The 13,908-nt window shown below is 42.8% G+C and overlaps 1 protein-coding gene across 1 annotated transcript in view; it reads left to right on the forward strand.

The window, feature by feature from the left end:
• Positions 1 to 9,167: 9,167 nt before the first annotated feature.
• Positions 9,168 to 13,908, forward strand: part of LOC149314751 (prostaglandin reductase 2-like) — a 28,264-nt gene continuing 23,523 nt past the window's right edge. The window contains exons 1-3 of the mRNA XM_089523514.1: positions 9,168 to 9,244; positions 10,750 to 10,868; positions 12,061 to 12,252. Coding sequence (XP_089379640.1) covers positions 9,208 to 9,244; positions 10,750 to 10,868; positions 12,061 to 12,252 — 348 coding nt within the window. The 5' untranslated portion in view covers positions 9,168 to 9,207. The remainder of the gene's footprint in view (positions 9,245 to 10,749; positions 10,869 to 12,060; positions 12,253 to 13,908) is intronic.

The raw sequence follows: 13,908 nt of genomic DNA on the forward strand, positions 1-13,908 counted from the left end.
TCGGATAAGGGCTGATCTCGACGACAGCATTTCTTCAGAACCCAGAGTAGAGGTTTCCAGAGCTTCCATGGACTTTGTTAGACTGGATCATTTTGAGTCGGTGAGTACTGAGGAAGTGGACAAGATTTTTCGAAGTGTTAGGAAGACGACGTGCTCTCTCGATCCCTGTCCCTCATGGCTGGCAGCTCAAGGGGGGACGGTTGTAATCTCTATGTTACGCCATATAATTAACTCATCTTTTGAGGAAGGGCGGTTTCCATCTAGCTTAAAATTGGCCGTTGTAAAACCACTGCTAAAAAAGCCCTCCCTAGACCCCCTGATTCGGAATAACTATCAGCCTGTTTCGCTGCTGCCTTTTTTGGGGAAGGTGATCGAGAGGGCGGTTGCCTTCCAGCTTCAAGCGATCTTGGATGAAACGGATTTTCTAGACCCATTTCAAAATGGCCTCCGGGCGGGCTATGGAGTTGAGACTGCCATGGTCGCCCTGGTCGATGATCTCCATCTGAGCATGGACAGGGGTAGCGTGTCCCTGTTAGTGCTTTTGGACATTTCAGCGGCCTTCGATACCATCGACCATGGTATCCTTCTGGATCGCCTGAGGAAGTTGGGAATCGGGGGCACTGCGCTCCAGTGGTTCTGTTCCTACCTCTCGGGCAGATTCCAGATGGTGCAGCTGGGGGACATTTGCTCCGATAAGAGGGCACTTACATCTGATGTCCCTCAAGGAGCCATTCTATCCCCCATGCTATTTAACATTTACATGAAACCGCTGGGAGAGATCATCCGGAGACACAGGGCACGATGTTATCAGTACGCTGATGACACCCAAATATGCTTCTCTGTGTCTCCGACTGATGCAGTGACCAGGGATGGCATCTCTCCTCTAAATGCCTGCTTGGAATCGGTAATGGGCTGGATGAGGGAAAACAGACTCAGTTTGAATCCAGAGAAAACGGAAGTACTCGTGATAGGTTCTCCTGGCCCGGGAAAGGAGATTTGTCCACCTGTCCTGAATGGGGTCACGCTTCCCCTGAAGGACTCTGTTCACAGTCTGGGGGTGCTTCTGGATTCGTTGCTCCACCTTACATCTCAGGTGGATGCGACAGTCAGGAGCACCTGTTATCAGCTTCGGCTGATATGCCAGCTGTGACCCTACCTGGGCCGGGGGGACCTTGAAACGGTGGTACATGCTCTGGTAACCTCTCGGTTGGATTTCTGTAATGCGCTCTACATGGGGCAACCCTTGTACCATACCCGGAAGCTTCAATTAGTACAGAATATGGCAGCAAGGTTTGTCACTGGATGTTCCAGGACCAGCCATATAACACCTATCCTGCAAGATCTACATTGGCTGCCTATTCGCTTCCGGGCGCAATACAAGCTGTTGGTTATGACCTATAAAGCCCTAAATGGCTTGGGGCCAGGGTACTTGGAGGACTGCCTCTCTCCATATAATCCGCCCCGCACTCTCAGATTGCTCGGGAAGCATTTGTTAAGGGTTCCTAAGTCAAAATACACCTTGACTGCACAAAGAGCGTTTTCCATCCCGGCCCTGCAGCTCTGGAACTTCCCGACGAGCTCCGCTCTGTCACCTCTCTTGATCTCTATAGGAAGGAATTAAAGACCTTTCTCTTCCGACAAGCTTTCTCCCATGTATCATGACTCCATGCTGTTCTCGCCTGTTGTACAATGGTTTCATTCAGCTAGTCTGTTTATTTCTGGTTTTTTATGCTGCTGTATTTTTATAGTGTTTTTAAACGTAATTGAGCTGTTTTTATGATGTTTATATTGTATGTTTTGTATTTTGTTTTGTATATATTTTGCCTTGTTGTAACCCCACTTTGATCTACCCTGGAAAAGCGGGCTATAAATAATAATAATAATAATTATTATTATTATTATTTGTGGGTTTTTCGGGCCATGTGGCCATGTTCTAGCAGAGTTTCTTTCTGACGTTTCACCAGCATCTGTGGCTGGCATCTTCAGAGAAATGGCATCTCTGAAGATGCCAGCCACAGATGCTGGTGAAACGTCAGAAAGAAACTCTGCTAGAACATGGCCATATAGCCTGAAAAACCCACAAAAAACTATCTTTTATTTGTTTACTTCTTCCCCAGAGTATCCATGACCACATGGATTAAGTGGGTGGGCTTTCTGCTGAGTATCTGGGTTGCTTAGGGGCAGACCTAGCAGCAGTAGCACAAAGCCAAAACCCCAGATTTAAGGGGCAGGGGACACAAGGAATAGAGGAATAAAGAACTGCTGGATCACAGAAGACGTGGTGGGTGACACAGGTGGAGAAACTCACCATGGAGTATATCACACGGGGCTTTTTGGAGCTCAGATCTGGGGTGATTCCTGGTTCAGCTATGCGAATTCATGTCGTTTTATCACACCTGGTTGCCCTTCCGTTGTCCTTCCGAATCAAGGGGGAATCGAATCAAAGGCAAGTCATGTGATGTGGATTCAGTCAAAGCGGAGTGAGTGCAAATTGTATTACCACACCAGTGCATACCATGCGGATTCAACTATTTGAATTGGGACCCTTGCTCATGCTCAGTGGGGCTCTGGACGCTGTCCTCCTTCCCTGCCCCCTCCTTAGCTGTCATCCTTCATCAGGCTGAAGGAGCAGTCAGGGGATGATGGGATAGGTCTCAGGGGGTCACTGGGGCCAGGGTTCAGATGCAGGAGAAGGCAGGGGATGATGGGATAGGTTGCAGGGGGTCACTGGGGCCAGGGTTCGGATGCAGGAGAAGGCAGGGGATGATGGGATAGGTTTCAGGGGGTCACTGGGGCCAGGGTTCGGATGCAGGAGAAGGCAGGGGATGATGGGATAGGTCACAGGATGGCAGAGAGGACGAGATGGCATGGAGGAGAAGGAAGGGGATGGAGGAGCAGGACACAGGGGGCCAAGGGGGAGTGACATCAGAGTGATCTTCCACACCAGACCAATTCGAAGTGAAATCAAAGTGAGTTTGAAAGTGAATTCTGTGAATTCACTTTTTTCCCGATTTTACCAAAATGAGGGGTCACTTTGGAATCACTGCAGAAGCACCATGGAAAGAGCGCCCATAGAAAGGAATCTCATCTGATAACACATTCACGTTATGACGTGAATTCATATCGTGGACCCGCAGTCACCCCGGATCTGAGCTCCAAAAATTCCCCCAAAGCCCCATGTGATATACTCCCATGAGAACAGCAGTGACACCATAGCTTATGCATGTTAACACTGCTCAGAGGATGGCAATGGCAAACTTCCTTGCAGAAGCCTCTTACCAAGAAAACCCTATGACTGTGGTGGTGAACCTGTGGCACACGTGACAGAGGGCATGCAAAGTCCTCTCTGTGGACACATGGCAGAGGCCAGGACGAGTGAGGGAGAAAGAGAGTGGAGCATGCACATTGGGGAGAAAGCCTTTCCAGGGTGGGAGGGGTGGAGGAAAGGACTGCTTTGTTTTTCCACCCCTCCCACCCTGGAAAGGGGTGGAGGATCGATCCCCCCATGCCCCTTTCCAGGAGGGAGAGTTGCATAGTTCACTATCCTGGGAAGTGATCCAAGATCGACCCCCCCATGCCGCATTCCAGGAGGGAGAGCTTCCTCATGAACCAGTTCTGGGCACCACAATTTAAAAAGGATGTTGAGAAACTGGAGCGTGTCCAAAGGAGGTGACTAAAATGGTGAAGGGTCTGGAAACCATGCCCTATGAGGAACGACTTAGGGAGCTGGGGATATTTAGCCTGGAGAAAAGAAGGTTAAGGGGTGATATGATAGCCCTGCTTAAATACTTGAAGGGATGTCATATTGAGGAAGGAGCAAGCTTGTTTTCTGCTGCTCCAGAGACTAGGACCCAGAGCAATGGATGCAAGCTCCAGGAAAAGAGATTCCACCTTAACATTAGGAAGAACTTCCTGACAGTAAGGGCTGTTCGACAGTGGAACACACTCCCTTGGAGTGTAGTGGAGTCTCCTTTCTTAGAGGTCTTTAAACAGAGGCTGGATGGCCATCTGTCGGGTATGCTTTGATTTAGATTTTCTGCATGGCAGGGGGTTGGACTGGATGGCCCTTGTGGTCTCCTCCAAATCTATGATTCTATGATCACAGGGGATTTACATAAATTCAACCTAGATAATGAGGAAATCAAAATAGTTAAAGATTTCCCATACTTTAGATCAAATATTGCAGTCAAGAAATCAGAAGAAGATTAGGAATGGGAAGGAAAGCTATGGAAAATCTAGACAAAATCCTAAAGTGTAAAGATATACAGCCGACCACTAAAGTTAGAATTGTTCAAGCCACTGTATTCCATATTACCATGTACTGTATGACTGTGAGAGCTGGACAAGGAAGAAAGCAGATAGTAAAAGCCTTTTTAAAGCCCTGCATGGGCTGGCCCCTCCTTATTTATCAGAGCTTCTTTCCCCTCACTGTGCCACTCGTGCCCTCCATTTTGGTAATCAAGATCTGCTGTCTCAGCCTAGGATTTTTACTGTTCCGTTCCGGATTCATCCCTTTCCACATTCCTGGAACCTCCTTCCCCCTTGAGCACGGGTCATCAGTTCTTTAACCAGCTTCAAAGCTGAGTTAGACTATACTGTTCAGGGAAGCATTCCCAGGCATTGCATGATTATTATTTGATGTTTTTAATTTGTTGCCTCCTTTGTATTAGTATGTATTATTTTATTATTTTGTAGAATGTACGCCATAGGCAGGCTTATTTTTATCTATTTTTATTTATTTTATTGATTGTATGTACAGTGCTGTGTAAATCTACAGCGCTATATAAATAAAGCATCATAATAATAATAGGAAGAAAATGAAATCATTTGGGGTGTGGTGCTGGAGTGCTGAGGATACTGTGGGCAGCTAAAAAGACAAACAAATGGGTCCTTGAATAGATCAAGCCAGAAATCTTGCTGGAAGCCAAGATGACTAAACTGAGGCTGTCATGAGGTAGGACTCATTAGAAAAGACAATGATGTTGGGGAAGGTGGAGAGAAGTAGATAAAGAGGAAGATTACATGTCAGACGGATAGATTCAGGGGGCCCATTCACAGTAGGAAATAGCCCGGTGTGGAAACTGGGTTATTTCTGTATATTTGCCATGATTGAATCTCTTTGTGGCATTTTGTTACTATTCAAGAGGATGCTGTGCGGCAGGTGCGGGGGGGAAGAAGAGGAAGAAGAGGCGGCATATGTTCCCAGGTGGCAGATTATTTTGAAAATTGAGGCTCCTCTGTTTTCAAAAGAATTTTTCATGCAAATCCAGATCTCCCTGGTAGTGAATTCTCTCTACCGAAGATCAGGATTGTTGCAGCATTGTGAAAGAGCATAGTAAGTGACCCAGTGCAAAATGCACTGGATCAAGTTGGTTTTTTGGCAGCCCCCCCCCCCCAAAAAAAATACTGCCCCAGGTGAATTCAGGGGGGAGTGTGAACGCCATGGAAATAACTTGGTTTCCACACTGGGTTATTTCCTAGTGTGAATGGGCCAGTGAGACCATAGGCCTGAGCCTGCAGGATCTGAGCAGGGAGGTAAAGGATAGCGGGGCTTGGAGATGTGTCATTCACAGCTAACAGCAAAATAACAAATTGCTGGTGTTATTCCCTTTTAGCAGCAGACAAGACCCACCCCCAAAGTGCAGATTTCTCAGAAGGGAACAGCAAATGTGTTAGGCAATGAGCTTGAGGCAGAAGGATCCTTCTAAAGCTTTTGAAAAGCATTATAAATCTCCTCTGATGCGCAGTGGGGACAGGCTGCCAAGCAGACCTCAAGCCCTACCTCAAGCTCATTGCCTAACACACTTGCTATTTCCCCTGAGAAATGCACACTGCCCCTTTTTTACTGTTAAAAGTTGTGTCCCAGACTTGAGACTTGACTTGAGACTCAACTTGAAAGTATCATGCAAGGACTTAGTCTCAACATGAGTCTTGAAGGTGGAGACTTGAGTTGAGACTTGACTTAAGACTTGGACTAAAATGCTTGAATACATCACTGGTAAAATCAGTAGGTACATTCATATACATATACACAGAACTGGATAGCCAGCGTGGCGTTGTGGTTTGAGTGTTGGACTACAACTCTGGAGACCAGGGTTTGATTCCCTGATCGGCCATGAAATCCACTGGGTGACTTTGGGCAAGTCACATGCTCTCAGACAAACCTCCTCTGAACAAATCATGCCAAGAAAACCCCATGATAGTGTCACCTTAGGGTCGCCGTAAGTCAGAAATGACTTGAAGACACACAACAACAATATGTATAAAAGCAAACAAACACACATTTGTATGCTAGGACCAATATTTGGTGTCACTTTCACCATACATTCTTTTACTTGTTTATCTTCAATTTTACTTTTTAAAAGTATTTAATACATTTTTGTTATTAAATCATCATCATAAAAAGTAATTGTGTCTCAAAATCATACAATTTCATATCCCTTTTGAATTGCTCAAACAGTTGTTTATACAAATACCATTGGATCTTTATTCTCTTCACATCAAGTTCAATAGATTTAATTCTATATTCATTTTTTCTAGTATTAAAAGATCTCTAAATGTAATCTGTTTATCATTCAGTTTCATTTCTCATGCATAAAAGGACTCATGTGGTGAAGTCCACAGAAGTATCTTTGAACAAATTCTTGTCTTATATTTATTCCATATTCTTAACAAAGATTTTCTAACATTATTATTTGCTTTGATTTTTAATAACACCAAAGAAACTCATGCCGACCAAATCTTAGATCAAAACCTTCCAATTTTAATAATTTCTTGTTTTGTACCATTATCCAGTCCTTTAACCAAACTAAACAACAGGCAAAAAATGCACTTTCAAGTTTGGCAGTCCTAAACCTCCTCTTTGCTTCTCATTTTCTATAATTTTTAATCTGATTTGGCTTCTTATCTTGCCAAACAATCTCAAAATATTCTTCTCCCATCGTTTCATAGGCATATCATTCATTAGTATGGGTATTGTTTGAAATAAAAAATAACATTAGGTAACATGTTCATCTTTATAATTTATATTCTACCCAGAACTGACAATCACTGTTTACACCATTTCATCAAATTCTCCTTAACTTAATTCCAAACCTTAAGATAATTATTTTAAAATAATTTAGAGTTAGTATTAGAAATATTTACTCCCAGTTATTTAACCTTTTTTCAACTTCAAACCCCATTCCCTTTATTAACATCATCTGGTGTTTTTTTCCACACATTTTTAAACATCATTACTGTTTTTTTTCAACAGTCTTACTTGTTCTCTAAGGGCCAATTTTGTTAATGAGGTTTACTCTAGAGAGGTCTATTTAGAATTACAGATCTTTCAACAAGCTAGACTAATTGCTTATATTGCTACTGGAAAAGAAATGCCTATACCACAAAGCTTTGTGTAAGCTGCACTCTTCTACAACCTGGTGCTTGGAGCTCAAAGGGCACCTCCATAGGCCATGCTATTGAGATGATGAGAGTTGGAATCCATGTTACCTGGAGGACACTAGGTTGGGGAAGACTGGAATGGTGTTTTATGCCAAGTAAAGACAAAACTGTAATTGCTTTCAAAGACAAAGGCCCTGAGCAAACAGGACAGGATAATATGGGATGAGCTATTGGTGACTATGATGAGCCGTTTACACATCTACCCCTGTGCTGATCCAGGGACCCACAACCGGGATGCACTCCTTACCTTTCTCTGCCATCACTCCTACTGAGAAGTCCCCCACCCATTGCCTCATCTTATGCAGAAGTGGGGTGCCTGCCTGCAGTGCACCCATGTAGTCAGGTGCCCTGTTTCTGCCTCAGACATGATTATTATTATTAACCTTTATTTATAAAGCGCTGTAAATTTACACAGCGCTATACATACAATCTTTTTAATTGGACGGTTCCCTGCCCTCAGGCTTACAATCTAAATGATGATGGGGGACTTCTCAGTAGGAGTGATGGTGCAGAAAGGTAAGGCGTATGCAGGTGCCATTTGCACAGCCATTGTTTGCCACAGAGTTTCTTGGAAACTTTGAAGTGACTGGGGTCAAATTGACCTGAGGTAAGGGCCATTTATGCGGTGGCTTAGTGGTTAAGATGCCAATTCTGATGATCAGAAGATTGGAGGCTTGGCCGTTCGAGGCCCGAGTGCTGCATGATGGGATGAGGCCTGTCACTAGTCCTAGTTTCTGCCAACCAAGCAGTTCAAAAGCATGCAAATGCAAGTAGATAAATAGGTACAACTTCGGTGGGAAAGTAACAGCATTTGGTGCGGTCATGCTGGCCACATAACTATCAGAGTTGTCTTCGAACAACGCTGGCTCTTTGGCTTAGTAACAGAGATGAACACCACTCCCTACAGTCGGTTACTGTCAAGGGACTACCTTTACCTTTTAAGTGTCGTTTATTCTGGGATTGGGCTGGATCCACCAGACCCACGTCCGATCTGTCAGGATCAGGCCTGATACTGCTCCTAGGATTTTGGCCTCTATTGTCCAAACAGGGTGATATGAGGTCCGAGGGAACAGAGGTCTTTTGGCCCATGTGGACAGCCCCAAGGACAGTGGAGCCTGAACACTTAATGGCAGGCTGTGCTAATGTTCATGTTAGAGTTATTTTTTAACAAAACTATTTTGTTCACATGGTTCTTATATATTTTAGCGCTTTTAACTGTTGCCCCCTTTCATCTACACTCTGTGCTTTTCCAATCTGTGTTTCACCTTCTGTGTCAGCTGACTTGATTCCCATCAACCTGCTTGCAAATAATAGAGCTGGAGAGAAAAAAACCCACAAAAATCTGCTGGATCTTCCTATGTAAAATGCAAAGAGAGCTTTATTTGAATCAAGTGCTGAATTAGATTTAGTGCAGAAAGATGTTCCTGTGTTTATATTCTTTATATGTCTGCAGACACTGAGTGTGTTGTAATTGTCTAACATCACAGTGGACTAAATCAATTTCCAGTGCTAATTAGGGTAGATCAGTTGAATCAACTGAATTTACATAAATCATGATTTATCATTCAGCAATATGTAGTAGGAACTAGAAACCGGTTTTAGGGCTTAATTTCCTTCCCCCTTTGACTTTTTATACTGTGTTCCTCTGGTTTGATCTTACGATTACCTTAAAAAACAGAAGCTTATTACTTTTCCCCTGTTAAATATCTTCTGCTTTACAGGGAAACTGATTTCCTCCTCTGCAAGATTTTAGCTGCAGGGACAATGAAAATACAAAGAGTGGTGCTGAATTCACGCCCGGGTATGTTTCTACTTGTCAAAGAACAGTAATGAGTTTGATGAGTTTGCACAATATGGAAGATTGGAAGGGAAAACATAGAAAGGAGCTGGATTGCTGTAGCAGCAGAGAGCTTTTGATGGTCATGTTAAAAGGGCTTGTAGTAAAACCTTTGTGGAAACCTTTAGCACTACTGACACACCAGGTACTCCTATTATGCCAGATGTGTTGGTGAGAATTTTCTCCCTGTTTATATAAGAGCAGGACTGTGTAATCACTACCCTTACTAAGTGTGTCATCTTAGTAAGCAGGATATAACAAAGCTGTTGAATGTAGGTAGCATGAGCTGTACCTACATCAGTCAGTCATAGTGATGACTAGAGACAATGGCGTAGTGCCAAGAACTAGTTATTAACATGGAATTATGGACTCTGAGGGGATTGCATATTTCCTTCTTGTTGATAATTTATCTGTTTTCTCAAATTTGTGAAGCAACTGGACATCCTTTTTCTAATATTGACTTGCCTTTCTTCCAACTCATTTCACTCATGTTGTTGAAGGTGCCAGAAAATAACATTAAATAGGTCTCCTTGCCAAATTTTAAGTCCAGTCACTTGTAAATCTACCATGATTTCTTTTAGAGCTTCCTTTCATATAATAATAGTTTTAAAAAGTAAGCACATTAAGATAGATTTGGCAGGGTATATGGTAAGACAAATACAGAGGCCCAGGAAAAGCCATTATTAGTGATGCTGGCACTGCAAGGCTCTGTTCTATTTGGAAAACTGCCAGTTTGATTGTATATTTCCCCCTTCCTTTAGTGCTTTGGGACCCAGATACATTCTGGGAAGTAAACATTGTAGTGGTAGGGTTCTCCCACCAGCACTCTCTAGGTATACAGCTAGAAAGTTATCTTTTGGTATATACAAATACTTTCTACATTGCTAACTCACACAGTGAAGAAATTTGTATTCTTTCTTGATCTAGGAGTAGCTTCAGAAATCAAGATCTCTGTACCAGAAAGGAACCTTTTCTGTGTAGAAGGAGGAAGACATCCCAGTCCAGGATCTTTAACAGATATGCTGGACTAAAGAATATATGCAGGCCCTCAGCCCCATCTCAGTGGAAGTAGATGAAAGACCATCTGTTGGACTCCAATTCCAGATGATTTCTGCAGTACAAGATTGAAAAAAAAGTGTGGGGGGAAATCAGCATATGACTAGGGCAAACAACAGGCTAGGCAAGAATGGTGGTGAGACAAAGGAACATACCTGGTGGAGAGAAGGTTAAGGAAGTGAACCATAAGGAGGAACTGAATAGACATTAGGTGGAGTAGACTCCAAGATATATAGCTTCCACAAAGATGACAGTGAAGCAATCTTTTACTTTTGCAGGAGTTCAGTTATTGTTGTGAGTTCAGTGTTGTGAGTCATCTGAGCTCAGATGTGGCTGATCAAAATATTGGCTATTGTAATATCAGATTAAAAGAGAAACCATTACAATTAAACTCATCATCTCACTAACTCCAGGTGTCAATGGAGTGCCAGTTGCTGAAAACTTCCGGGTGGAAGAGGTTGCCCTCCTGGATAAAATTGAGGAGGGTCAAGTCAGAGTTCGTACACTTTATTTGTCTGTGGATCCTTATATGGTAAGTGGATATGACAAGCTTATAATAATCTGTCATGAGAGCATGGGCAGGCCATTTTTGTATTGAAGGAGGGCTGAAGAAACACAGTTTTTGATATCAGGTCATAGCAGCATATCATCAGTAAACAATGCAGTAAAGTTTTAACTGGGAAAGAATGGGATTCTGTTCTGCATCTATATGTGCTTGCCTGCAACAGTCAAGTTAATTAGACTTGCATCCAGAATCCCTAACTGAGCATTCATGAACATCAAAACTGAGAGCAAATGGGAAAGAAGACAAGCCTGCCTCATCAGCTACCCCCATAAAAGCATGGTCCTATAACTTTGGCCACCAAAATTAATATCCTGGGGGAAATGGAGACTAGTGAACGAAAAAGCCATCTTTGGAAGCTTGGAAGAAATTGTCAACTGGTGTCAGGAAGGTTCATTTGTTTTATTTTGTGCAAAGCTTCCCTGATCTGGTTGTTTCATTTCATGTGTGCACATTGTTAGTTTTGAATAAAAAGTGTGCAGAAACATGTCCTTCTTTTTGTGTGCTGTAGGAACATAACCCTATTCTTTCCATATTATTTCTGCCTCTGGTACCTAATTTTTGTTAAAGAAGGAATGTCCCAGAACACTTCTTCATTAACTGAGGTATACCTGTAATTAGAGGCTTATGCTTGTGCAGACTAACAGATGTTGTAAAGATAATGCACCCTCAATAATAAAGTAGTATGGTATACATTGTCTAGTGACAACCGAATTCTATGTTCTACTCTGTTAATGGTGACAATCACAGCAAAGGATAACCTGTCAGAATAGAGAAACTAATATTATTTTACTAATGAGTAATTAAAAGAGTAGCCCTTTATTTTAGGAGGATGGACTCCGTATGCCATCATTCCTGACCTTTGGCCATGGTGGTTGGGGAAGATGGGAGTTGTAGCTTAACCATGCTTGAAGGGACAGAAGTTCCAAACTGCTGGTACAGGATTTTCTCTAGTGCTGTAATTTGAAACCTGGAAAGTAAATATGCACATAATATATTGTTAATGCAGAAAAAGCAAAGCAGCCCTGTAGTGAAGTGGAATGAACGATGAGAGAAATAAAAATCTCTGAAAATGAGATTTTTTGTTGTTACCAGACATTTTAGTAACTATATATTGTTGTGTTTTAAAGGATTATTTTACAGCAAAATCTTGATCTTTCAGCGGTTTTGTATGAACGAAGACACTTGTACTGAATACCTTCAGGCCTGGAAGCTTTCTGAGGTTGCTGATGGTGGCGGAATTGGCTGTGTGGAAGAAAGTAAAAATGTGAATTTTGCTGTAGGAGACTTTGTAACATCTTTCAACTGGCCCTGGCAGACAAAGGCCGTTTTGGATGGAAAGCAACTTGAGAAGGTATCACTGTTGCACAAGAAGAGAAAGAATCTGCTAACTGTCCTGTTGTTTTCCTGGAAATAAACAATATAGATAGACTGCAGAAAGACAGGAAGTTGCCTGATACTGAGTCTGATTCGTGGTGCATCTAGCTTGACATTGTTTACTTCAGGCATAGACAGAGCTTGGAAAAGTTACTTTATTTGGATTATGACTTCCAGAATTCCCCAGCCAGTATGTCTGCATTACCAAGATCTGTGGGTCAGTAGCTACAACTTCCAGATGCTTTCAGCCTACAATTCTCATCAGTCCTATACCATCATAAGCTATTATGGGAGTTGCGCTTCAAAAATAATGAAGGACTACAGGCTCCCCACCCCAGTCTGAAGTAACTGCGTAGTGTTTCAGAAAGGAGTCTTTCCTAGTTCTGCTGGAAGATTCCAAGGATAATCTGGGAGGCTTTATATGGAAAGCATGTACTCTGCCACTGGGCTATGGGCCTTCCCTTTTACAAGCAAAATGGTCTGTCAGGATTGCTTTGATTGTCTCTTCCTGCATGGCATGGGGTTGGATTGGATAGCCCTCATGGTCTCTTCCAACTCTATGATTCCATGATTCTATGAGTAGTGTGTGGAGCTGACCTAGAAGAATCATCAGAACTCTTCCCTTTCTTACAGAGCCCATGCTGGGCACACAGCATCAGAGCCAGAGTAGCCATTCTTTCACATTCCTGCACATGTCTCTCCCTAAAGATTATATATATATAACCTCTGAATAAAGGTGAAGTTGAAGGCTTTCATGGCTGGCATCCATAGTTTTTTGTGGGTTTTTCGGGCTATGTGACCATGTTCTAGAAGAGTTTCTTTCTGACGTTTCTCCAGCATCTGTGGCTGGCATCTTCAGAGAATGCTTGCCTGGAAAAAGGCTCACACAGTATATATATACCCAACTTTTTCCAGGCAAGCATTCTCTGAAGATGCCAGCCACAGATGCTGGTGAAACCTCAAGAAGAAACTCTTCTAGAACATGGCCACATAGCTCGAAAAACCCACAAAAAAGTCTGAATGAATGACTGCAGCTCTCACCTGCCATAGCCTGTGATGATTGCTGATGGGAATTTCAGTCTAACAACATCTGAAGAACCATACATTCCCTTTCCCTGTGTTAGATGTGTTTGCAAACTTGTTCTCTTGAACAAGGCTCTGAAGCTTTTCTAGCCATCCAGGGACATGAGGGAGAGGTGACAAGCATGTAGAAGAAGTCTGAAGAGGCCTGATTTCTATGGGCTAGTTCTTTGCACTACTCTGCATGTGCAAATTGCGAAAGAGAGTGTTCTAAACATTTAATATTTTCAAGGTGTTCCTGATCAAGACCAGTCTTATTATTGAGCAGATGCCTCATGCAGTAGATTAATGAAAAGGCTATGTTTTTATATTCTGGAACAGGGAGAGGTGGTTGTGGGATTTCCCATCCCTCTCAAAATGCCAGAATAATTTAAATGGGTTTGGATGCTATGCCTCTTGTCTGAGAAAGCACTACTATTTTCTGCTCTATTTCAAACAGATGAATATTTGGGGTCAGCCCTGTTTTTGATAATAAAAGGGGTAATGCAGGATTTCCAGACTATAACAACTAAGCTACTGGGGAGGGGTTAATAGCTAGAGCAGAGCTATTTGT

The sequence above is a fragment of the Sceloporus occidentalis genome, unplaced genomic scaffold, assembly GCF_023333645.1.
Source record: "Sceloporus occidentalis isolate IW3139 unplaced genomic scaffold, rSceOcc1.0.p SCAF_4, whole genome shotgun sequence".
In the NCBI taxonomy this organism is placed as follows: Eukaryota; Metazoa; Chordata; class Lepidosauria; order Squamata; family Phrynosomatidae; genus Sceloporus; species Sceloporus occidentalis.